This window comes from Netta rufina, assembly GCF_964035555.1.
Source record: "Netta rufina genome assembly, chromosome: 7".
NCBI lineage: Eukaryota > Metazoa > Chordata > Aves > Anseriformes > Anatidae > Netta > Netta rufina.
Genome location: NC_140130.1, coordinates 10,657,875 through 10,684,533, shown reverse-complemented (window position 1 = coordinate 10,684,533; position 26,659 = coordinate 10,657,875). Strand labels below are relative to the sequence as shown.

At 35.1% G+C, this 26,659-nt stretch overlaps 1 protein-coding gene across 1 annotated transcript in view; it reads left to right on the top strand.

Moving 5' to 3' along the window:
• Nucleotides 1-26,659, top strand: part of NRG3 (neuregulin 3) — a gene marked incomplete at both ends in the record, with an annotated part of 405,794 nt that overhangs the window by 156,563 nt on the left and 222,572 nt on the right. The window contains one exon of the mRNA XM_084289993.1: nucleotides 12,627-12,756. Coding sequence (XP_084146119.1) covers nucleotides 12,627-12,756 — 130 coding nt within the window. The remainder of the gene's footprint in view (nucleotides 1-12,626; nucleotides 12,757-26,659) is intronic.

Genomic DNA, 26,659 nt, shown 5'->3' with positions numbered 1-26,659 from the left:
ATTGAGTTGCTGGTACTTTATAATTCTCAGTAGCATTATATAAAAAAGCTGTTGTGTGTGTTTTTGTTGCCTGACAGTCAGCCTTGTTGTAAACCACCAGCATTTAAGGAGGTAGTATATTAATAAAATATTGAAAACAATGAATTAAACACCTTGAAGTTAGAAATGCGTATTTTAACTAACAATTCTGTTATTCTGTGAATTGCATCTCATGAAACTTGCTCATCAGGTACTGAGTCTGTAAGACACAAGACCCGTGCACCTTTACTCAGGGTGTGTATACTGACGGCTTATAAAAATAGATCTATAGAGCAGGTTGGATGTAGAGAGCATGCTTTCAATTGCAACTTTACAGAGCACTGTGGCTTGTGGAAAACAGTAGCCATAACTATGATGTGCAATTTACCCTGTGTTCCAACACCTGTGGTGGTGGTGGCAATGGTTAAGAAAGATTTCAGTGTTATACTGTGCTCCTGTGAAAGCATCTTGCCTGATAGTTGTGAACCCCATGCCATCCGTTTTCTTTACTCCTTTGTTCACAGTTAGCAAGAATATATATATTGTTTTACTCCACCAATTCTTTCAGTTTTCTAATTATAAGAAGCAAACCCAAGAGGTCTTAACTGTTTTAAGCTCTTATTGCACCAACTTCATAAATTGCAGAGAGTTTAGCAGAAAAAGCTCTCTCTGATATTAGACAATGACTTAAGTTTGAATCACAGGAATTAAACATTGTTTTATTTATGTTAGGCCAAGACCAGAGGGAGATGGAACAAAATTTCATTTAAATGTGTCTCTAAGGCCAAGGATTTATGAAATAGAAAAAGCTCATTTTTATATGAATCTGTTACTACAGATGAAATATTACAAAATAATACTATAGACATTGTGATATGATGTGCAATAACATCTCTTGTTGAGCTCAGTCCTAACCCTGGGTAATCTCTGTTCAAGTCTGGTTTGTGAAACTGCAATGGTCCATGGGGCAACCTCATTACCTGGCTCTTTATCAGAATGCACTGGCACTGCGCTGCGTTGAAGTGCTGGCTTTACATTATAAAGTTGCATGTAATTTACGTAACTTATTTGCATTGGAAGGTGTAATGCTATAGGATCGAGCAGCTTGTCACATGCTGGCAGTAAGGTCGAGAGGATCTGCAGCATGAGCTCTGCTCTCAATACCACATCAGAACCAGGCAGAAGAGCATTCTGCTTGCCTAAGAAACTGTGAGCTAAGCTGTGCCTGTTAAGAGACCTGGAGCTCCTGCAAGGACACTTTACCTTCTCATGCCTGTGCCCTTTCTGTTCTGGAAGACTAAATTAAAAGAATAAAGGGGAGGAAATGAAATTTAAAAAAAAAAAAAAAAAAAAAGTGTACATATATGTGCATAGAAAGGAGGAGATATGGGTTTCTTTATGAAAGGAAATGCTGAGAATAACATTGTTTCATAGCCTGACTTTGCATCTCTGCTCCACAAGGATGTCAAAATGATAAATGCAATAGTGAATAAACTTTAGATTGTCTGCCTTGGAATAAAGCACAAGGTTTGGGTTAAAATTGCATTTCTTATTTCCTTCACTTCTACTCAATGTGTTATTTGACCTATTTCAGTTCCTTGGAGAACAAGTCAGACAACCTACTAATAGCTTCTTGATAATTAATATATTCACATTGCAATGTGAAGTTTTTTCCCCACATAACTAGTATTATTCTTTTATTTCCATTATGCATCTATTTTTAGCCTACAGTACTTTGTCAGAGACTAGAAAGGATTCATTAAACATACTACTAAAACATTTGAAAACATATTGCTGGGTAATTCCTGTACAACTTTAATAAAATTTCAAATGATCCAAAAGAACTATAAAATGGCTCAACGCCTTTCTCCTGAAGAACTTTGTGATAGTGTTGCATATACAGAATTGCAAATACTGATTATTCCAGATCTGTGATTGAAAAAACCTTGGTGCTCAGCTAGGAAACTTGCCAAGTAGCATTACTAAGGAGACCTTAGCTACCAAATTGTAGCTCGTCTTTCATTTAGCAATCCCTGGGGATGCTAAAGCCCTACACATCTACTAGACAGTGATATTTAGCTATTTACACTCTTCTGTATATGTTGTGGCACTTATTTACATACAAAAAATGCAATCTTTTGGGAAAAAATACAGTCCTTTCAAGAGTGCTTAGGTTTTTAGTGTTGGAAGCTTTGAACATTGTTTCAGAGTAAGACTGAATTGCATTCTTACAGTTGTGACAGAGAAACAACTGTTTGCAACAATCACTGCATGTTGTTGTTAATGGTCTGAGCATAGTTACAGTTGTACCACTTCTAATTTCTAATAAAATCAGTCATTTCTCAGCAAAGTCCAGATATGTTCCGTCATAACTTTTTAAATGTTTCAGAATAATCTCTGTAAAAGTGGGCATTGTAATGAAGATTACTAATAGCTATGTGGAAATGAATTATTGACATTGCAACATAACATCTATTCCTTACATTTTGCATAGCCCTCTTATTTTTCTTTATTAATGTTTATATTCTGTGAACACCTAGAAGGAATAATTTATTAAGTCTTTAAAATATAGAGGTGAATAATTGAATTCTCATCACACTTTAAGGAATTTGCAGATGGTCCTAATGAGCTGTAAATCACAAAATACTTGTTCCCAGAAGAATTTTCTTGTACGACAGCTCTTATTAAAAAAGGAAGATTGCTTCAGCATTGATAATGTTTGCTGTGTCACTATGGAATGCTAACTAATTGTAGTTTTCCATTACTTCACAGCAGCACAGCCTACCTGGCTGCTCTCTGTGATATGATTACTGTGTAAGGATAAAAAGCATTGGAGAGGCCTGAGTGGTTGAAAGAAGAGCCATTAATGTCAGTGAATGCCTGCTCAAGCATTCATCACTATTAGCTTAATTCTTGAAAACAGAATTCAGACTCTGGCCATTGATGATAACAGTACAGCATCCTTTTATAGTAACCAGTAAAATCCCCTTTGCTCTTCTGAGCAATAGTTTGGGCATATCTACAGACTTAAATGTTGTATCTCATTTTCCTATCATTTTGGAAAGCTCTTTAAGGGCATTAAAATCAGTAAAAAATAATTTTAATTTTAAAAATTGAATTAAAACAAAACCGTTGCCATTCTTTATTTGGGATATATCGAGATCTGAAAAACTCTTTTCATTTCTACTAATAAACTGTTTTGTACATCAAAAAGAAACTATTTCTGCTTTGATTGTCTAGTGTATGGTTAGGGTATTCTTAATCGTTCCCTGAGTATCACCTTGTCTCAGTCTGATTTAAGGGGGCGAAAACAGTCCAGTGAGAGTGACATGGCAGTAGATTGTTTAAGGAGGTTGCAGAAACTCTAAAACCCGCTACTAAATGAGCCCGGTTTGGAGCTGGATACCTTCCAGTTAAAATTATTTGTCCATTTGTGGAAAAACTCGTGGGTTCAGTTTGCAGACAAGCCAGAAGTCATTCATTTTCACATCTAACATTTTTGCTTTTATAAAACTCTCAGGCATCAGTTATGTGCCTTAGAGCTAGTTGGAGGTTTCTCAGCCTTGGGGGCATAACTTGATTTGGAGATAGGGCAGCAAAGCAAATGCTGGGTGGCAGCATGCAAAGGCTGATAAAGGCCAGGTCACTTAAGGTCCAAGAGCTGAGACTGGATCAGTGTTTGGGAGCTTTCAGCTAGGGTTAGGAATTTGCAATGTCAAAGACTTAATTTAAGCTTCTCAGCTTGCCTGTGAGGTGGGAACAGGTGGGGCAGCTGGGAAGGGGATCCAGAACTTCTGAACTGTGTAAAATGACAGGAATAGTGAGAGAGCTGCCTCTTCTTCCCCCTTGTGTACCCTTTTCCTCCTGCCAGGGCTCCCACCTGCTTCCTGGCAGAGAAATGCAGGCAGTAGTTTCAGTGCTGGGCTTAAAGAATCCAAGAGTCCGTGTGATAATACGATTTAGGAGAACTTTGGGGCACTGTACTAGTGTACTTTTCTTAGAAGAACAAACCAGATCAAGGATGTGACTTGTGATGGGAATCAGGCAACGTGGGACAAGGCAGAGCCATGTGTGGGATCAGCTGGAGGTGGGCTGCAGCTCATTCCAGCACTACTACCTCCAGGGTGGGTGCAGGAGGGATTGCCTGCACACAGCAGCACAGACATCAAGATCCCAGGTCTCTGCCATCATCTTCCTCTCCTCTGGTCCTTGCTTTGCCAGCATGAGGAGAGAGAAGACAGTTGTGATGTGAGAAAGAAAAGTATTTGGAGCACTAATATATGTATTTATTTATTTATTTTTCTGCTGTGTATAATAATGATTGCAACACCATTTTAGTACTTCAGTGAGTTATTTAGATCATTGCACTTCTTGCATTTCCTTTTAAATATTTCCATTTCAATATACCAGATTTGAAAGTGCAAAGTTCTGAAGCACTTCAATTATTTATGAGGAACTCCAACCAAATCCAGTTAGAAGTAACAGCCCTTCCTAAGCAATGGGATTTGAATTCTCTTGAGATCACTTGAAGGTGAGCATGAAAAATAAAAGAAAATTATTCTGATTTAAGGCAACTTACTTCTCATTTTTATTGCTGTTCTTGATAAATAATGATTAACCATAGCTCCAAACTAACAGGCTCTCCAGTACCCAAACTAAATGAAAAATATTTCATCACAAACTTCCTGATGCACTTTACTGTAGGTTTTATACACAAAGATTTATTTCTTTCAGTGCAGCTTGCTGATGGTTGTAGATTCCCCAGATGTGATGTTATGCTTGCTTTCTTCTAGCATCTTGTAACCTATGTAGAACTGTTCTGTTTTTCTCATGGCTTTGATTGCGTCAGAATTTTTTTTTGCACCCCTGAAAAAGTCTTCTGATTTACTCTATTGCTTTTACACTGGTCTGCAAGTCACTTTATTTTACTGTATTTATTTCTCCATCTCTTGGACAGTATTTCCTAAGCTGTTTTCACATCCAAAGCAAGCAAAATACATGTCCCCTCTTGGTGGATGCCATACAGGCTTTTGATTTCTCTAGTGGTGCAAGTACAGCTAGTCAGATGGGAGGGACAGATCGGGGGAGCAAAGGAGAGAAAAGCCCTGGTGGGGGACAGTAGGTCAACCCCACTTCTTCACTGTGTTCCTTTGTGATTTTTTTTTCACATCAATTAATGAGAAGTTCCACAAAAAGACACCTGAATACATGGCTGATTGGCAAAAGCATTCTGCTCCTAGAGCTCCCATCACAACTGTCACGACTCAATTTTGAAAATAACTCTTCACATTGAATGCTAAAACCTTTTAGAGTTTTAGTCACTTCTGTTGCTGCTCTCCTAGACATTGAACTTCTGAAAAAACCCTGGCCTTTTGTGTCCCACAGGCTCTTTCCTGAGTCATCTCCCATTTGTTCAGCTTTTGCTGATTTCAGTTTGAGCTGTACAGGAGAATGCAGCCTCTGATGTGCAAGTCTGCACGTACATACGTGCATTTCATTGGCGTTCAGGATTCAGGATTTAAGTTCTGATAGATATGACCAGGTGATACATTTTGAAGTGGTGCAGGCTTTATTTCATTTTCTTCTTTTGAGTTTCAGTTGCAAGATACCATTAGGTGGACATTTTTACGTATGTTATCTTGGCTTTTTGGCTTTTTTTTTTTTTTCAAGTTGTGAAAATAGTTTAGTAGATAAGAAGTTTGTAGCAAGCAAGCAGCTCTCCAATAGCACATGCTATTTTGCTAATAATACACTAGTGGCTTGAAAATCCTTTAATATATTTTCAAGCTATGATTTAGTGCGCATGTATTGTGATTTCAAGCTGATAACACATGTGGAAAATGTGAATATCATTTATTTCTGGAACGAGGTCACACTTTAAGAATTAATTTCGGAGTCACTGACAGAGAACGCATGCTGATTTTTTTTCCCCAAAAAAATAATTTCTTGTACCTTTTGTAAGCTTCAGTTGTTGCTCCTGTGCAATAGTGGTTGTGATGCTGCTCTGCTGATACGGGACAGAAGTATAGTCTGTTCAGGGATGAGGTTGGTTTTTACCCACAGAGAAATTTCACAGAAAGGTCTTTGGAGAGCTAAATTAATACCACGTGAACTTGCTTATATAATTAAACTCAAGGGAAAAACATTTAGACCTTCTCTTACTGATAACGATTTTGAATACTTCCACAATATGGATGGTACGCCAACTACTATAAATGAGGATGCTTTCATGCATCTGTTGCTGTATCAATTTGTTGCTAAATTATGCAGATTCTTGCATTTGAATCTGAAGGGTAGTAGAAAAGCTCCAAGTATTTCCATATCTATAGTACAATTTCACTTAATATCACAATGCAGTCAAATCCTCTTAAATGTTATTAGCTTAAATAAAATTTTGTCTGGCAAAAATAGCTAAGGGGTGGCTGCTTGAATAATTAGCATTCAGGATTTGATTGCAAGTTAATGGGAAACTATTGAAGTGAGGTAAAATATTTTTTATATTTTCATTAAGGTTTTGGTTTCAATTGTAGATGAATCATGAAAGCAGTTCAAGTAAATTTAGAACAGGGACCCTTTCCTTTAAAAAAGAAAGTTTTGAACTCTAGATATTTTTATAATTTGGCTCATAATTTATCATAATTCAATTATCCTAGCAGTCTCCCATGGCTAAAGGCAATTAATGTTCAGTTACAACTGACAAAGGAAGATTTCTTCTTTGCATTAGAAATGAGTCTGTCTTGATTTTTTCTTGAGCTAGTTGCCAATATTTATAAAGAGTTACCATGAGTTTAGGTTACATCATAACAACCCTTACCAAGTAATATTTAAGTCCTCCATTCCATTAATGAATGTCATGGGTAGGGGCTTGGTATCTTTCCCTCAGCCACCTTTTCATTTATGTCTAAAAATATGGGAATAAAAATTTTAGGTTATACATTTTTAAGATTCAGGGCATGTGAGTAGACAAAATAATATATAAACCACTCTGTGTTTGGCTTTGTTTATGTTTTGTTCTGCTTTGCAAGACCCTTTCCAGCAGAGCTACCACATAATTATAAAATACCATGAGAATCGCTCCACAATCCTGTAAGAACTGCATGGAATCCTGTTTATACAGTCATTGTAAATATTTTGCTGTTGACTCCGCTGAATAAAAAATATTATACTCTGTATGCTATTAAATTCTCTTTTATGTGATCTTCTTTATAGACTGCAGTAATGATATAAAAAAAAATATAGTGTCAGAAGGGGCTTTTTCTGAGTAGCTTTTGTTTTGGTAACTGGAATTGCTTGGTAATCCAGTTATCTGTAATTGGCTTACTTTTTTGTAGTACATTTAAAATGGGATCAGTGATTTAAAATGAGTATTTTGCGTATGTAGGTTTTCTGAGAAATGACCAATTACAAATGAATAACAAAAAAAAAAAAAAGGAAATTAGTTGATACTAAATCTGTAAAGCTGATAATGTACAATGGTAGTCAAAACACTCAGTGTTTTCTAAGTAGTATTTTGGTCTTAAACACTGTTTGGTACTAACAGACTAAGTTGTTGCCATACATGCATTTAGTCAGTGAAGCTATGATGAGAGAAGCTATGAGATTTGCATGACCAGCCGCTTGTATCTTCAAAGAGGGTAAGCATAATATTTTTGTTGCTCCTTTACCTTTTGTTTGTTTGTTTGTTTGTTTTTGTTTTTTTTGTTCACTCTCTGGCAGTGACAGCAGTGTATCTGGAAAAAGTGTTTACAAGGAGGTGCATGCAGTATGGGTATTTTTGAAAAGTAGTGTGGAGGACTTATTTTCACTTGTTACGTATCTAGTAATGTGTGTTTCTAAAGCCAGAATGTTGTGAGCCAGGAGTGATGGGTGGGAACAGTTGCTTCTACTACAACTACATAGAAATAGCTTTCATGAATGCTACTGTTTTCTATGATATTTTAAATTTCTTGTTCTTTCTTTTCTTGCATTTGTCTAGGCTTATTAATACCAGAACACAGTATGGGAAACAATGAATCTGGTACTCTGAAGTGGGGAGACAGTATCTATATCATGCCTTGACGATCATTCAATAAATTAGCTGTAATGAGCCATCCTGTGCTAGTGTAACATGTTGAAATAAATGAGAGAACAGTAAAACACAAAGTCACTAACACCTCTTTAGACCATAACAAAATCTGAAAATTTGCTGATGAAATTTTCTTCAACATTCCCAAATAACTTAATTTTTCCAACCAACTGCATGCTACAAAATGAAGGATTTTGAAGCCTTCCTTTCAAACTTGAACTGAGTTCTTGTTCGTTTGATCAAACAGTGGCGTCTGAGACTTGGTATATCTGTTTTTTGAGTAGGGGAATCATGCATAAAGATTCGCTGATTAAGTGAGCCAGTAAAAGTAAAGCAAAAGTGTCTAGAAATTCGTTATTCCAATTCAGTTGGAAAGATTCCAGCAGAAATCAATGGCCCCTGCTGCTTTTACATGAAACACCTGGGTACTTGACAATTAAAAGAAAAAAAGAAAAATTGGGGGGGGGGAGGGGGGGAAGACCAGAAAGGATTATGGATTATTGGCATTTATGTACTGAATTCAAGGACATCTGAATGCATAACAGAGGTTTCCTGTTGTTACCTATAAATGTTTGGGTCTGACACCAACACAGAAAGACTAGAAATAAATTAAGGGGCTGTACGAGTAATCTTGTGAGTGCTTAGGTTTTATAGCCTGTAAAAAGAGAATCCTTGAAAGAAATTCTAACTTCACAATAAAATGGTGGATACTTAGTAAGCTTCTGAAGGACAGTGCCATGGAAATGTCAATTCAGGGTGTGGTAGCAGTCATACAAAAGAGAAACTCAAAATAGATGGTAGGATTTACTGGAAAAGGAATCAAGAAAGCTAGATTGTCTCTAGTGTTATCCATTGTCTTGTTCCTTCTGTAGTTCTGTTTAGAACATTTTTTCAGATATCTTTTTTTCAATATTTGATGAAGCTGGATACTGGGGAAAAAGAATGTTTCATTATGAATGCAACATGAAATGAAAACAGCAGCAGTATTGTAAGCTTTCAGAAAACTCGCATATTGTGTATGGGAATGTATCCAGAAGAAAATATAAACAAAGAAAAACCCTCCAGTGTTCTTTAGGATATCAATTTTTAATTGGTTTTGTTTAAAAAAAAAAAAACAAACAAAAATGAGGTGATAAAATTTTTTGACCAGTTGAAACCCAAGCTGTGCCTGTGTATCACCTTACATGTGAGAGTAAAAAGACCTCCATATGTTAACCTTCATGCCTTAAATTGCTGCTCACAAAATGGAAATGAATGCATTATTGAATATGGGAAATCTTTAAAAGTTGAGAATTCCCTTTTCTGGAATTCCCTTTCGAAGGGAAGCAATCATAGGTCTGTCTTGGCAAAATATGAGCAAGGCCCGGCTGCCCCCAGGAGCAGAAGGGTGGCACAAGGCTCTGCGTGCTGCCCTGCAGCCTGGCCGCCTGCCCTTTTCCTCAGGCCTTTGCAGTTTGGACACCAGCTGTATGTGGGCTGTTTCCCTTCACATCGAGCTGTTTTGGCTGGCACAAATAATTCTGAGACAAGATTGTGTAATTTAAAATTGAATTCTAATGGGACTGCGTTCTTTAAAAATAATAAAAAAAAATAAATAAAAAATATGTAACCTTCAACCTAAGAAGAGCTTTCCAGGTCTGTTGTGAGGAGCTGTCTGCACCATCACCTCAATCTACAGCTCTTGTGCTTACTTTGAAGGCCACCTGCAAAACTCAGAACATTGTAAGAAAAGCTTGAAATGAACCCCGAGTGGGGAAAAGAAAGCACCACAATTTTAGGCTTGTTCTTGGATCTGCAGGGACAGAGCACCATTTCCCTCCGCTGCTGGCCTGGCAGAGGCCTACTCAGAAGGGCTGCTTTGCTGCGCTACCTGGACACACTGTGGTTGTGGCATAGGTCAGTAGGGAGGCCTGATTACTTGTGGAATTTGGGTTAATGCCCCCAAAAATGAAGTCTTCACTGGCACATTTGTCATTGTGAAATGGCATGTGCTCAGCCTTAGCTCTGCTCTGAAGCTGCTGAATTGGCACCAGTTTCTGCTGGGGACTTGATTTAATCTTAAATAACATTGAGCAGAGAAGTGATTAAAGTAAAATAGTACAAAACCTGTGAAGAATATATTTAATTTAAAACTTTAAAATGCTGACCTTGACAAGGCATTTTTGAGTTAATTACAGTAGAAAAGGAGCATCCTGCTCTTTAAGCAGCATGCTCTGAGAATTCAGCACATCACCATCTCAAAGACATGCTTCGCAGTACTGCATGCCTCCTTTCTTTTCCTGCTGGCCTTTGGGACAGTTCAGATTACTTTGGTCTGTGTAATGCAACTACCTTCATAAAGGTATTTGCACGGATTGTTTCTTCAGAGGAGGCTGACAAACATAAGTGATCTGCTCTCAAAAGCTGCATCGAATTGAGATGCTGCTCATCAAACAGTTCTAGTTACCTTTGGTAATTATCTCAAGTGCTTTCAAATAATATTATCTCCAGATTTCCTTATTTAAAAGGGATAGAAATATATCTAATTACAGTTGTGTGTGTGTATACATCACTATATATATTGTGCAGATTGGCAGTGGTGATGTAAGTGCTACCTTATGAAACTGATCTTAAAAAGGTAACTGGGTGTTGCTTTCTACCTGAAGATATTTTTGTTATATAAAACCTGATCACTCTGGCATTGTCAGCAGAAATTCTTGGCACTGTTTGCATTTATAAACATCTCATATTGTTTCAAAAATTCATTTTGATACATTTCAATACCGGGCTGGCTTGCAGTTGTTGAAGGCAGCAGTTTTTTATAGCTTGTAATGTTTTTGTTAGCTCCCCTATGTTGCATCTCTGAAAGATGCCGATGTGCATCATCTTCAACAAAGTAGCAGGGAAAATGGCAGGACCTTTCATTCTAAATCTGTGTAAACATTTGAAGGAAGACTGTTTATTTCCAGTTGTGGATTTTTTTCCCCCCTACACTGACAGCTTTGAATTAAAATACTTTCCCTCTGGGAAAAGTGTTGTTTTATGAGGATTAGGATGTGTGTGTATATATGCAAATATTTATTTTCAAAGGAATTTTGTTAATCTTCCTCCACTTAAGTTGGGTAACAAAGAAACATTATAAAATTATTTTCATTAAAATACTCTAAGAATGAATACACAGTTACTTTGCAAGCATTTTGGAATGACGACATTTTTGTAAAGTATCCTCTTCAGTTGTATTTATGGGTGTCCTCGTATATCAGTGCTTTACTTTTCAACCTGGTATTACCTTGGTGGATATTTACTTTGGTTTTAGTTATAAGCAAAAAGAAAGTTAATGTGTTTTTTATAATTTTGAGTTTGTCAAGTTCCAGGTGCAACAAATATAGCTTCATTCCTTTGACAGTACCAGAACAGTTTGTGATGATCTGTATGGGTGAAATGTTCTCTTACAACTTCAGTATATTGAATATATGAATTTATATATTCAGTATATATCCTGCTTCCTGTCCCAGCAATTTGAGAAGGAATTTAAGTTTTGGAAATTAGTCTTGTATATGAAGATTAAGCCATGGTTCTATAGAAATCATGGTCTACTTAGAAAATCACACATCATTAGAAAACGCTGGCTTTAGTGAAGAGAAATAAAATGATGTCAGACATCTTCCTCTGAAAATATCAGTTTATTGTTGATTAATTCAATTGAATTAGTTAAATAAAGTAGAAGGCAGGAAGAGTGGTTCACCATGACATGCCGGCAAGCTATTTCAGATTTTGGTATGTAACCATGTATTCCAAATTGATGGTTAACAGACTAAAGTGCAATGCACTTTTTGGAATTATGTTGTGGGGTGAAGAAGAGGGAACCTTTGGAAGGTATGCCTGAAATGAAACAGTCTATAGCATGTTGCTTTTGTTTATATTCTAGGCCGATTTTTGTGACCGGTGTATCAAATTAGTGTTGTCTGTAGGTTTTTGGCTTTGTTTTTTCTTTCACAGTGGCTTTTGTTTGTGTGTGGTTTTTAGGTTGTTAATGTATTAACTATTTTTCCTTATTTTTCATTAAAAAACTATATAATTTAAAGTCATTTTTAGGTTTATTAATATGAAAAATATCTATTGTTCTGGTTTAAAAATACATAGTAACAGAAGATGACTACATTAATTTCTTGAAGTGTTAGCAGTCATCATTTTAAAAATACAGGGTAGTAGGAAAAAATAGGTGCTTTTATTTTTTAGAAATGGGAAGTGTTTGGAAATTCTATGCAACTTTGCTTCACTGTAGTTTTTTTTGTTTTTGTTTTTTTTTTTTTTGTTTTGGTAATGTTTCCAAATGTAAGATTCCTTTTGTGAATCTTTCTAAGAAGTCCTACTGCTAATAATATTACAGTCGTACTGCAATTTGCTTGCCCTGTGCTGTTGCTATCAGCACAGTCTTTAGACTGTATTTAGACTGTCTTGATCAGTTGATGTTATGGACATTACTTTGATCAAATTTAAAAACATCCAGTGTTTAGCCTTTAAGCTTTTCTTTACCTTTATTTTTTTTTTCTGTCCTCCACAGATACTACAACGTACTCCACTGAGCGATCTGAGCACTTTAAGCCATGCAAAGACAAGGATCTTGCATATTGTCTCAATGAAGGGGAATGCTTTGTGATTGAAACCTTAACAGGATCACATAAACACTGCCGGTAAGTCATTTGCAAAGTCTTTTGTTTAAAATAATAATAATCTAATCTTCTGTCCTGGGGAGACAACAGCCAAAAAAAAAAAAAAAATTAGAATTTTATAGATGTAAAGCACTGGAATTTATTTACACTTGATTGCTTAACATTTTTTGGGGGGGCTTCTGAATAATATTTATAAATAAAAATAAACATTACAAAAAGCAATATTTTAATTACTTTTATAGATATATTTTAATTACTTTTATAGATAAATCTCCAATATTCTATTGTCTAATGATACAAGCAAGAATGAATTTTTACTTACGATAGCCTTATGTTCCTTTAAATGCCAGTAGTATTTCTTTACTTTGTGCACTCAAAGTACAGCTTTGACAGTAGCTGTATGCACTGTTCATTAAGAGAGGGGAAGAGTTGTTCACTTGGCAGTTTTAAGAATTTGTGTTTCCTAGTTTAATTACTGACAGATAAAATGGGTTGTGATGACCATCTGAACCTGCTATAGATAGCTGTTCTGCTAATATAATACCAAACAAATTCTGTTAATATCTATGAACATCTTGCATGTATATTTAAGAATATCAGAAACAAAAATGAGATTGCCAAAGTTTCTCTAGGTGTAGAGGCCAGCAAATGGGATTGTTATGCAGAAGGAGTACTTTTAACACCTTAAAGATGAGAAGAAAAAAAATCCTGGACTCAAGCAATCTTTGGACTCAATCCTGGACTCAAAAAACAATCATTTATATAGAAGTGGTACAAATGAAATCTTTTATTTCTAATGTTTTATTCTACTTTTAAGTTACTGTGTTTGGCATACAGTGGATGTATTTATGCTTAAATTCTAAACTGAGAGTCCAAATATAATATAGTTATCTTTGGTATAAACGATAAAACTGTTTGAGAACACTCAGAAGCTTTACTGAGTGATTTGGGACCTAGCTGAAGGTTGGTCCCTAAAGAAAAGAAAATCACAAAATGATTTGTGCCTAGTTTGAGATTTTACTTTAAATTCTCTGCTGGCAATTTTTCCCATTCAGTTGTATGCACTTTAGTGATCATTTTCCCTGTTTGCTTTCTGTTTTCTTATGGCATGCTTACTAAATTAATAATTATGAGTCACTGACTATGGAAAAATGTTGTCCTTTCAACTTCCATCATAAAAGTTTACAGGTATTGTTTTCTCAAATTAAGTGGGTGATTTCAATCTTTCTTAGAAGTGTCATGAACTTTAAACAAGGAAATTACATCACTCAAATATTTAAACATTTTTCATTGTCAGAAAACTCATACTGGACAAAACTGATAGATTTACATGAGCAGAAAGAAACTAACATAAGAATTGGGCTTAAATTTATTCACAAAATTCTGTGCACAGAATTTAGTTAATGTCTAGTAAATTATATGGATTAGTCTATCATATCTGCAAGAGTTTATCTCATAAGAGCTGTCTCTTTTTTTTTCTGATTTTCAAGATTTTTCACATTGCATTTGCCAAATTCTTGTTTATTCACTGTGATTCTAATGCCACGTTCTGACTAAAGGCTAGAGGATTTCCATCCAGGCTTTCACCCTTAACTAAGCAAGCCATAATGTTGTGTTTTCATTCTCTCCATCAAAACAAAATTTTTTATCACCTTCTCGTGTGTTATTTTTCCATAGGGAAATACAGGTATCTCATTTGTGAATCTGTTAGCTCTGGTATGCAGCAGATTTGCATTGCTTGTACAAGTTTCAGATGCCAGCATATTCTCTGGGAATTAAACATCTGTTTATTTCAGTGGGTACTCTGAAATGTGCGACATGAAAAGATGTGTATATGGACATAAAAATTCATATACCAAAATCAGACAAGTAAAATTTAAAAGGTGATTAAACTAGTTATAATGCTTCGTTTAATTTTTTAAGGACCTTGAAAAGTGTAAGTGGCAGCTCATTCAGAATCACTTTTATGGTACTGTTAAGTATGTTGTTAATCACTTTTAGAGCAATTTATTTAGAATCAGATTTTCATGATGTCCAGTTTGAAGAGAAACTGTTTAATTTGACCTTCAAATTGTGTATCTAGCTTAGTAACAGATTGTGTATCTCCTCATGACCAGTGCCATAGTGAGCAGGATGCAGGTGTTTTTTCTATCTGCAGCTTAGAACCATGCTCTGAAATAGCAGCTAGAATGTACTCATACAGAAAAATACAATGTTAGTGTACTGGATTTGTCCTTTAACTAGAAGAAAAGTAATTTTCCCTGAGAATGAAAGGGTTATGGAATTCCCCTTGCAATTAAAAGAATCATTTGAATACTGAATTATGAAGATTTAGAGTGTGAAATGATACTTTGTTCTTAGAATCAAGCAGCATTGTGTATTCTCATTAAGAGTCTGATTTTGCATCTGTTCTGGGAACAGGGCACCAATTTACTGAAATGGGAATTTGCCATGTGGAACAGCTGCAGACAGAAGATCTTGATGTAGCAGAAAACTTGAGTCCCACTCTGTCAGGTTGAAAGAGTGGTGGTAGATGATGTGCTTAGGCAGTTGTACAATCATTCTTGTTCTTTCACATATATGAGTACATATATGTGAAATATTGTGTTTAAAAAAAAAAAAAAAGCCTGGGGATGGAAAGTGACAGTTGTGTAACAAATGAGATACGCTGGGTGCTCTTGTGCTATTTTAAACATGTGACTTCAGTATTTATTTTTGTGAATGGTTTAACACGAGTTCATTTTAAGGATAGAGTAGGTCAACAGTAGGGAAACTTGATATTTAGCTTCTCCATATGTTGAAATTTCTTCCCTGTTGCCTTCTTGAGAATTTAAGATGATTGGGAGGGTGCTTTTCATTGCTATTTACACAAAACAAATCAAGCACACAGTCAATACTGACACATCACCATTTAACTGGATATTATGTAAAGCAGCTTTTACCAGGGGGGGGGAAAAAAAGTATGGTTTTATTTCAAAGATTGTATCTCAAGCTTTGTTGTGTCATTTTGTGTCTTCTTCCCCCCCCACCCCCCTCCCCCCTTGTTTCTGAGTTAATTCTTCTACCATTTTATCTCTTTTTAGTCTTTTAGTCCCCTTCATTCCTTCTGATTACCCTGATTACCCATTTAGGACTGCAAGATGCTGGATGAATGAGTGGCTAAAACTTTTGAAGGGAGTAGAGGATTGCACTGTTGTTAAATTTCTCTTCCAAAAGAAGCCATTAGGACTATTGTGTATTCAGTGGAAATCTTGGAGTGGCAACGAACTCTAATGTATTTTTTATCCATACAAGTATGTTGGATGAGATATTCCTTTTGTCACTCATTCTTGTCCTTCATCTCTCCTTCATGAAGAAAGCAGTAAAAAATCTGAGTGTATTTTCTGAAAGCAGAAAGTCTTTGAAAGAGTAGATTCACAAATGCACAGCAAAGAAAACACTATTCCTTGTTAATGTAAATACAGCAGATTGTGCATATACATCCAAAGAGGACTACGCTGGTTATTGCTCCCAAGTTTTCAGATTCCATAGGACAATGTATGGGTTGACCTGGTTCTGATAAGAATTCTGAGCTTGGTGTTCTTACTCAATATTATGCATAAAAATTTCCATTTTACACTCATTGATGGAGAAGTGATACCAGCATTGCTCAGTTATGTTTAAAATCTGTTAGTAGACACAAAGGATTAATTTCCATTTAATGAAAGTCCAATTTTTATAAATACTTGTTATATACTGTCAGCTTTTATTGTTGATCTTTCACATAGTGGCAACTGTAATTCAGGTGCAGCCCTTGCTGTCCGTGAAAGCAGGAGAAACATATAAAGCAGACTGGAATTAGAACAGCTCTGATCAGGGCATAGGGCATTCCTTCTTTAGGAAGAAATTCTTCACTCAGAGGGTGGTGAAGCACTGGCACAGGTTACCCAGAGAAGCTGTGGATGCCCCATCCCTGGAAGCATTCATGTGTTCAGGTATTCATGGCAAGGCTGGATGGGGCTTTAGGCAACCTGGTCTAGTGAGATGTGTCCCTGCCCATAACAGGGAGTTGGAACTGGATGGGCTTTAAGGTCCAACCCAAACCATTCTATGCTTCTATGATTTTGTGATATCTAGATATCTTCTGTGATATCCTTATCGTGTTTTTTTCCAGCCTGACCTAGGTATTTTAACTTACTAGCTACCCTGTTTAGTGTTGTTCCCATCTCATATTACACACAGCAACATGTCTCCAGAACATTACCAACATACATGTATAAGTAAAGAAAAACCAGAAAATAATTTGCTATCGAATGACAACAAATAAGGCATTTTGTTGATTTCCCAATATTACAAGGTTAGCTTCATCAAAAAGAATCCATGGTGTTGACAATGTAATGTACGGCTACGAGAAAGTAAAGGAGGAAGAAAGCTGTCCTTTAAACTTAGGACACTTTGTCAAGGGCAATCAACATACCTCTTGTTGTGAAAATTATTGGCTTATAAGCACAGCTGTAGCACACATCTAGATTATATTTGCGTAGTTGCAAACATCATTAGCTGGCAATGCTGCCATTTTTACTTTCTTGTTTACTTAGGAAAGCTGAGGTGAACTTGAAATACTACATTAGGTATTTTTAAGCAACTACATTTTAATATAGGTATCACATTGTGTTACTATTGCGTCACATGCTTATTCAGCAGCACTTCTAAAACTCTTGGTTGCCTTCAGCACTGCAGTTGTTTCTGTTAGCTCAAGTGAATCTGCCTGAGTGCCCCAAGCTTTGCAACTATAATAGTTCTCAAAGCTCAGGCTTGTGAAAAGTCAAGTTGCAGAATTTCTGGCCAAGAGGTCTCTTGCAGAGTCTGTGCATCCCAAGGGTAGAATCTGCTCAGCTATATTGATGTAGTCAAGACTATACTAAAAAAAAAAGCAAGTAAGTCTTTATTTCTTTAAGTAATATTAAGAACAAATCTGGAATTATAATTACTTCTCCCTTTTTCATTGGAATGCCTCTGTTTTTCTGGTCTAGTTTTAGATACCTCTTTTCCTTCCCCCCCAAAAACAAACAAACAAAACAAACAAACAAAAAAAGTGGAAAAAACACATCAGTTTGGTGAATGCTCTTTCAAGCTCCTGCCCCTTGAAATTATGGACAGAAGTTGCATGGCTTCACTGTCATGTACCTGTTTTATCCTTACAAATCTCTTTAGACAAGAACTGTGAAGAAATCTGATTTCTAAACCTGAGAATGAAATGGTGCAAAGTTCAAGAGATCTCTAGGACTCATACTTGTTACCTAAGAATCATAAGTTTTTGTTATTATCCAATCTGATGTGATTTTTTTACTACTTGATCTGAAACTATACATAATTAATATCTTAAGATTTGAGCTAATTTAAATAGAACCAGTTAATCAGGATTCAAGCCAAATTATCACACCAAAAACTAACATTCGCCTGCATAAAAACAGTACTTTTCCAGATATTCTTACTGTTTTCCTAATAGTTCTTTAAAACTAAGACCCTTCGAGTCTGATATTGTTGTATAATCATTCAGTAAATAATGTTTTTTCTTAATTTATTAAGAAATTTAGAAATTAAGAAATTTATTAAATTCTTATTAATTTATTAAATCTTAATAAAGCTTGTGTTTACATGTACAAACTTCACAAAAACAAATGAAAATCTTTTAACATCCTTCCCTAGTGAAATAGTGTAACTGTATTATGTGATACACACACTGAATATGGTTGTATTCAATAACACCTGATTAATGATTTCATAATTTAATATTCAGAGGATAGAGGCTCTCAAGAAAGCTTCTTGTCAAAGTACCATAATTATTGATTAATTTTAACAATCTCAACACTCCATTTTAGTGGGTTTTGTATTTACAAATTTTCCCCTAGATTATTGCACTTGGCAGATATTTACCTTCTTCAAAGTTCTATAACTTCTGCTGTAGAAATTACTGTCAGCTTGAAATATGTATATATATGCAAATCGAAACATTATGAAGTTGAGTTACTTTCAAATATCTGAAAAACTTAGTATTTTAATGCAGCAGTGTAACAGCCTGTATTTTGAATGTGATACTAAATGTTTCCCTTTATGTGTTTATTAAAATTTACCCTTCTGCACATGCTTAAGTTTTTGAGTATTGCAATAAATCAGTGATTACTTGTTGTTGCTGTTCATATAGTACTGTTCCTTCAAATATCTCTTAAGTTTTGGATGACTTTTTTTCCTCCAGAGAAGTCACTGGCAAAATATCTATTATCCATTTATCTTTCCTAACCATTTTATAAAGCAAGCTTGCATTAGTCTTCCTATTTTGGAGAGGACAAATGAATTTCACAATAAAAAGAAATATGAAATAAAGTAAAGCTCTATATTTAGTTTTAGGCTTCCATCCAGATGCTATACTTTGTATTCATAGTATTTCAGTCTATATATGAGCTCTGCTTAGCACCGTAAGCCTGATTTGCTAGTTATTTCCTTTGAAAAACTAGATTGTATGAATTTCTCATTCTATTTCAGTCTTCCTTAGTTGTGAAACTTGCAATCCTGGTTCAGGTTTTGAGGAAGATGCTCTTTTCCAGTCAGAGCAATAAAATAAAGCCACAGTACTGTACACATGAAATGCATGCACAGATATTTTAATTCTATACTGATTTAACTTAATTCGCGTATGTTATTCGTTTGATTTAAGTAAATATTAATAAGAAATAAAATTTTTTGTCCATTTTGTCATGTATGGAAAGTTTATTCAAATTTTATTCTTAAAGAGTTTGAGGAAGAAATAAAGAAGAAACAGCCAAAGTTAATGTTGAACCTTAAGAGAATGCATATATTTTTAAACATGTATCACCACAGAGGACTGAAAAATTGTGGAGTTCATTTCTTTTTCCCAAAATACTAAGCAATTAATCTAAGTTAACAAAAAGGATGGGAAATCAAAGATAATGGTTGAGCACATCCCCTGCATATTTTTTTAAACACCTGTTTTAAGAGTATCCACATGTTTTGAAAGCTGTATGTTTGTAATTCATAGATAATAGCTGTCAAATCAAACTGTTAATTCTTTAAGTATGTGCAGTTATGTTGCAAACATAAGAGAAGTGCTTTTTCTCAGAACTACCAGTAATGCAAGTGAAACAAGAGTTTTCTGGAAGTTTTCTGTAAATTATCATTTCTGGAGAGGTGAAAGAGGAAGAGATCCAGTTCAACTCCCTTTGAATTTGGCAAAACCCCTGTGATTGGCTGAAGGAAGAGTTAGGCTATAATCTTGAATTTTGGTAGAGAGAAGTGCAAAATGAGCAACTGCTTTTTTTTTTTTTTTTTTTTTCCTCCTTATGGCTGCTAATAATTCTTGGATTTCTTGATTTGTCACCGAAGTGGGAGACTAGGAAGCAATGCTGCACTAGCATTTATTCTCATATCTCACCAGCAAGCACACTTAACGCTGGTGGAACCTTAAGTTTTTGTCACCACATACATCTTCTTGTGCCTACACATTTCTGAAGCTGTGTCTTGTCATTACTGGTTAGCAATGCATCTTGATTGTACATCAAATCTACACTGCTAGAGAGGACTCAAATCCATTTAGTATAAAACACAAACTTCCATAAAGCAAGTTGATTTTTAAATGTAAGAAACAGTTTCTAAACTGACTCCTCTTTTGCAATTCTAAAGGGAAATAAAGTTATGTGACCTACAGAAGACTATTACTCAGTACATGCTGTCTGAAACATGAAATACAATATGAAGAGGTAAACTCAGAAAATTGGAAAAATACAAATGGTAAAAGCTTTCCCCTGCAAAGGAACAAAGGAATATTCAATCAATTTATGAGTTGTCGTGTGTTGATTTCCCCTACCCCCCTTCCAATGCCTATAAATGGAAAGAGGAATGTATAGCTTATACTATACACAAGTATTTGTAGAAAAGAAAACCTTAAAGCATGGGCACAAATATCAATCAAGTATATTGTATCTGTCTTCAAGCTAAAATATGTAAATATTCAGCCACCAAACCCTGCTTTTAAATTAACTTGGAAATGAGTTAGGGTTTTTGTTGTTGTTGTTGTTATACCTCCCTTAGGCAAGAAGGAATTTGTGAAGTGTGTAATGCAGACATCTGAAATCTCTCATTTATATTCTCATCCTTGCCAGTGTCTTAAGTACATGGGAAGGAATAGTGTTTCCAATCTAATCCTATCTGCAGACATTTTCCCAAAAGGCGTACTGGAAAAAATCTTAGTAGGAGAAGAAATAAACCCTGGACAATTAATTGAGTCATTTAAATAGAAACAAATGCCAACTATATCAAAATGCTAACTACCAAAATTTTAATCCACTGGTATTCTAGCTTAATCTAGGCAAGAAGGACAAACAAAAAAACCCATTTCCTCCATGCATCCTTCTGCAAACAAAACCCTTCATACTAAATACATAGAATTGGGAGAAGTGAGGCAAAAATGTGTGGATCTTGTACTGTTATGAAAACTGAGGTATGTAGATTAGATGTGAAGGTAATGTAAACTGTCATTTGTGAGTGATGGCAAAGAGGTAAATATTCTGATTCTTATAGTGTACCCATTACTGCATAGCAGTCGGTCATTTGAATGTGAAACAAACTCCTTGAAGCTGGTCTAGTGCACACAGGGATAAATTCCTTAAGCCACCTAGAAGCAGTATCTACTAAGTAGCAGATTTATATAAAGTGTATTCAGAGATATCTTCAGAAGGCTGTAATGAATTTGGGGCTGCATTTTTGCCTTCAGCCACTTTGCAAACCAAAGATTTTGAAAGAATTATGCAATTGAAGAAGGCTAGCATCAAGACTAGGGTAATAAATTGACCCCTACTTGAATCAATATGTGAATTTGATGTCGAATACCTGGCTGCTTAATATGGCTATGGTGTGCCCATGCAATCTTGTTAGCTAAATTATTAAAATGTGAAGAATATGTGATAGTGGAATGCAAAATACAGATATCTCTGCAATTACTTCCAGAGGTCAAGCCCATGCTATAAATCAAAAGAGATATAAAAAGTAAGTTAAGAAAATAAAAAATCAGCTAAATGTTATTGTTTGTCTGCTTTGCAGTCTGGATTATTATGGTGGACATCATTGAAGTGTAGTATCAGTAAACAGTTGGTATCCGTAAACAGTTGGGCAAGTGTTTGGGGCTGTCAGTGAGCTTGTTGAAAGAAGAAGGGGGAAGCGTTACTGCTGTCAAGTGCTGTTTCTGTTTGCTCTTCTGAAGTTGCAACTCATGGAAGCAGTGAAGATGTTTCAAAGTTGAAAGCAACTATCTGTGAACTTCTTCAAAATTCGTTAGAGGAATTTTAATCCTCAGTCTCGGAGAGGTTTTAGATGCTCTTTCCTGCTGTTCACAACATCCTGTGTGATGGCGCATGTTTATGATGTCATTTAGTTGCACAGCTGCAATGGGAAGGAGTGAGAATTAAGGGAATTATAGCTTTGGAGAATTTATACAGGGGCACTATTTCAGTAAAGGACAGTTAATTGTCTCTTTCCCTGAACTCTTGATGCTATTCAATCAAGTTCAATCCACAGTAGCCAATTCACAAGCAATAAAAGCATAAAGATCACCTTTCTTCAGAAACTTTTCAATTACTTTTATTTCAGATACAGTATCTGCTATAGTCTAGGGCTGAAGTTCAATGAAGGGATATTTATATATTTGTAGTGCCTTGACAGGCACTTTTGATGTATGAAATTAGGTATTTAAAGATATTTGTGACTTGGGAAGGAGAGAGACAACGTAAAACATAGGATATTGCAGAAAGAAAAGAAAAGAGAAAAGAAAAGAAGAAAAAAGAAAAACTTCCAATGGATGTTATGGCTGTTGTTTAATGTTATGGCTGTTGGACAAAAAAATATATATTTATTTGAGACTGGTATGATTGCATATGGTTTGTTATCTGAAACTAATATTCTTGTCACCTCTAAAAGTCAAACATAAATAACCAGTCTTACAAGTACTTAATTTTATCCTAGGCTGATTTCAGCTGGAACACTAGAGTTGAGTGAAATTTGAGATTTTCATTGCACGTCATAATAGAATGTTGTGAATAATTTACTTTGAATTGCAGAAAATATATGTTCTTGTTTATGCTTTATTCTTGGTGTTGCAAGATGGAATCAGATGATTTTTAAATATCTAGCCTTTTTCCATTTATCTACAAGTTCTTTCTACAATACTTTTTTGACTTTTTCTCTTCAAATCCAAATTGGATCTGTGGGAAATTCAGAGGCAGAAAGCTGTTATTTTATCTTTTTTCAACTCAAAAAAAACAAAACAAAACAAAACAAAAACAAAAATAATAAAAAAATAATAATAATAATAAAAAAAACAAGGCTCCAAGGCTTTCGGGCTTTCGGTTTCTTTGAATTTTCAAACCATAGAGGACCATGTTCTCACATAAAGGATTAGGAAAAGGAAGAAGAAAAGAAATAAAAGCAGAGATAAATGTTAGTTTATGCTATAAAATTGATTACAGATTTGCCAACATTTGTAGATCCTGTAGACCTACTTTGAGAAAAAGTTGTATGTTATTACTGAGTAAGGAAAACATGGCCAGACACACTCAAGTATTTTGGTGTCTTTAAAGATGCTCTGGGTGGAATGGGACTCAGACTGTTTCTCAGACTGTTTCAGAGTCCAAATGCAAACTCCTATTTTATTATGGACTTACCGAAAATTATAAGTATTGATGCCACAGTATATTATTAATGTCCCTGTGCATTAAAACAGGAAGGATTTTGAAGATGAGCACTAGAAGAATGTCTTGGCCGTAGACATCATAATAGACATTTCTCTTAAGCATCTCTCATATTAAAATTGCAGATTCGGTATTAATAAGGGGAATATAATACTAATATATAATTAAAATATAAAAAGTGATATATCAATATAATTTATAAAGTGATATATCACTTTGTGTTTAAATAAATTGATGACACACAGAAAGCAATACATGCAATATGCACTTGAGAAATAAAACCAACAAAGGATGTCTTTTATGATGTAAATTTGCTATGCCCTCTTTTTAATTCAGATTTTCAACTGCCACTATTAGTTTCATCTTTTTCCTCTTCAGAGTTCTGTCATCTTTGGTAGATGTCTAATAGTGTCATAGAAAACTAGGCTCAGAAAGGATCTGTAGATGTCATTCATGTGACCCCAGGCAGGTAACTTCTGATAGATGCTTATCTGATTTGCCCTGAAAGACTGGGTATTTTGTAATGCTACTAGATATGTTTCAGGGATCTTTTCAGTGATCCATTGGAAGGATTTTTTCTGTTCTGTTGCTGTTTTTCCCTTTATAAAATGCTACTACTTGCTTTGTTACTTCTTTTATTGATTATTTACATTTTTTCTTGCTCCCTCCACACAGTGCAGCTTCTTGGAGACTAACTTTTCCAGTCTGTCTTAAAGAACGGAGCTTCAAAAATCTTGAATTCCAAGTCTACTAAGTTTAACTACTGAGAATGTTTTGACAAAGGACTTTGTCACTGTAGGGCAGAAAGACAGCTGATTCATTCTTGTTACTTGCTGTATGCTAGCAGATTGGCCACATAGCCCTTAAGCTTACTTTCCATTTTCAGGTGTGCTAACTTTGCAACCATGTCATAAAGCTTATTTTGTATTAACACTATCTATTCAGTGGATAATCTTTTAGCGGTAATAATGATTTTGTGTTTGACTGGTATTTGTGGACTTGTATTAGGATCAACTGATACTTTACTAGTCAAATACACAGATGGCTAGTCTGCATAAAAATTATTATTATTAGGAAAACTTCTGTTCTCTGAAATCTTTCAAACTGAAATGCTAAAAATAATAAATGTGGGGTAACGAATGGCTACAATAAATAAAACAACATTTCAGAATATTTAATTCAAAAGCTCTTGGGAAAGAATTTTATTTTCTCATAAGAAATTGTTTTCAGTGAAAGTTTGAATTTATTTAGTCATTTTTGGCTTCTGTGTATTGAATGGACTTTTTAGGTTTTCCTTAGATAATCTTTTTCAACTTTTTTTTTTTTTTAAAAGAAAACCAACAGCATTGTGGCCGTTACTTATACTGAATGGTGACTATAACAGTCATGACTATACTTGTGTAGTAAAACTCCAAACAAACTTTCAAATCCCATTTCCCCTTATAGGCTAGATGAGTTCTTCTGCATGCCATTAACTAGTAAAAACATTTCAACTTTGTAAAACCTGTTATGGACAGAAAGAGGACAAAAGGCAGAATCAAAAGGTCACCTTTTTCAAATTTCTCACTGAACAAAGCACAAAGATGTGTAAAAAAAAAAATAAATCTTAGGTATCAGGTAGGTTTTTTGTTCCCTTCAAAACTACGTTAACCACAGTAGAGATGCCTTGCTCTGGTCTTGGTGCTGTGTGTGTTGCTCATCTTTTGTTTTCCAAAGTGATCATAAACAAAGCTGAAGATCCACGTGTATCCTAATTTCCTATTTTCTGTTGGACAGCTTAACATACTGCTTGTGATCCATGAGTATGCTGTGCTGTTCATGTAGTGTTCCTTGACATTGAGCAAGTTGGAACAAAAAGACTACAAACAGGTCAACATTTATGAAAGTGTATGGAAACTTAACACTTGTCAGAAAATCCGTGTGGTATAAGGTTATTAATGTCTGATGAAAATCTCTGTTGAAACTTACAGCAATTTAATTGCTTGTCTTAAAGCTGCAGAGCTTTAATTCTGACTAGACCCATAATAATTTATTTAATATGTATATTTTAAATCTCTGAATACTGTCACAAGCAAATCAATATAAATTATGCCTTTTTATCAGTGGTGATTGTTGAACATCAAGTCTAGTGTTAAAGTGCTGCTTTTTAATTCTTCTAGGTATTTTGAACATATTACTATTACATATATTATTAAATGCTTGTATATTATTTTTACACTGGTCATGGAGAGTGCAAAGGAAGCACTCTCCATATGGAGGGTATGGATTTGTTATTAATCACCATGTTCTTCTAGAAAAATGAACATATGAACGAAAGCTTGGACTTGCTGAGTTAGAGCTTTTACAACAGTCCTACCTTTGAAGTAAGTTCAAATAGGAAATAGAGTTTTTCTACAATGATTATTGTATTTTTAATTAGAGCCTTCTGACTGAATTAGATGAGAAAAGAAATTTGTCCTAACCTCATCAGGTTCCTGATGTACATTGCTTTTTGCATACCCATGTATATCTTAATATCCATTATTCTCCTGGCAAGGACTTTCAATTGCAGCAGTTCCCTCCCTGAAAGAGCAGAATCTATGTGATTTAGGAATGCTAAAGGTATTGGAATGATACTGTGCACAGAGGCTGCACTGAAATCATGCTGCCCCATTTCTTCTGCCCTTCTTTTTGTCCCCTTATTCTCATTTTATTTTGTATCTATGAGCCCCTCCAATAGCATTCGGATAATGAAGAGGCTCTGGCTTTTTTTTTTTTTTTTTTTTTTTTACCATATTAGAAGTCCCAAGGAGAACAATCTAAAGTGCAGAGTACCATCACTGTGTTGAATTGCTAGTGTATTCTGGACGAATTCTCAAATTTCATCTTAAATTTCTTGCGACTGAAGCTTCTCATAGGGCCCATGAGGATGACCAAGTCCTAAAAATGAGGTTTTCCATAATAATGCTAGGGAAATGCTACCAAAAGCCCGAAGAAAAAAAAAATTGTTTGTTTGTTTTTGTTTGTTTTTAATTTTCAGTGAAAAATGTTCATTTAAAATATTTACTCTTGCCAAAGCCATAAGAAAAGTAAGGCAGCTTTACCAGTAAAGTCAGTGATTGCTGCTGAGGAGCAGCAGGGTTATGGCAGCAGAGTTACTATATGGCGATTAGCTTTGAGGACTTCTCAAAACGAGGACTTCTCAGAAA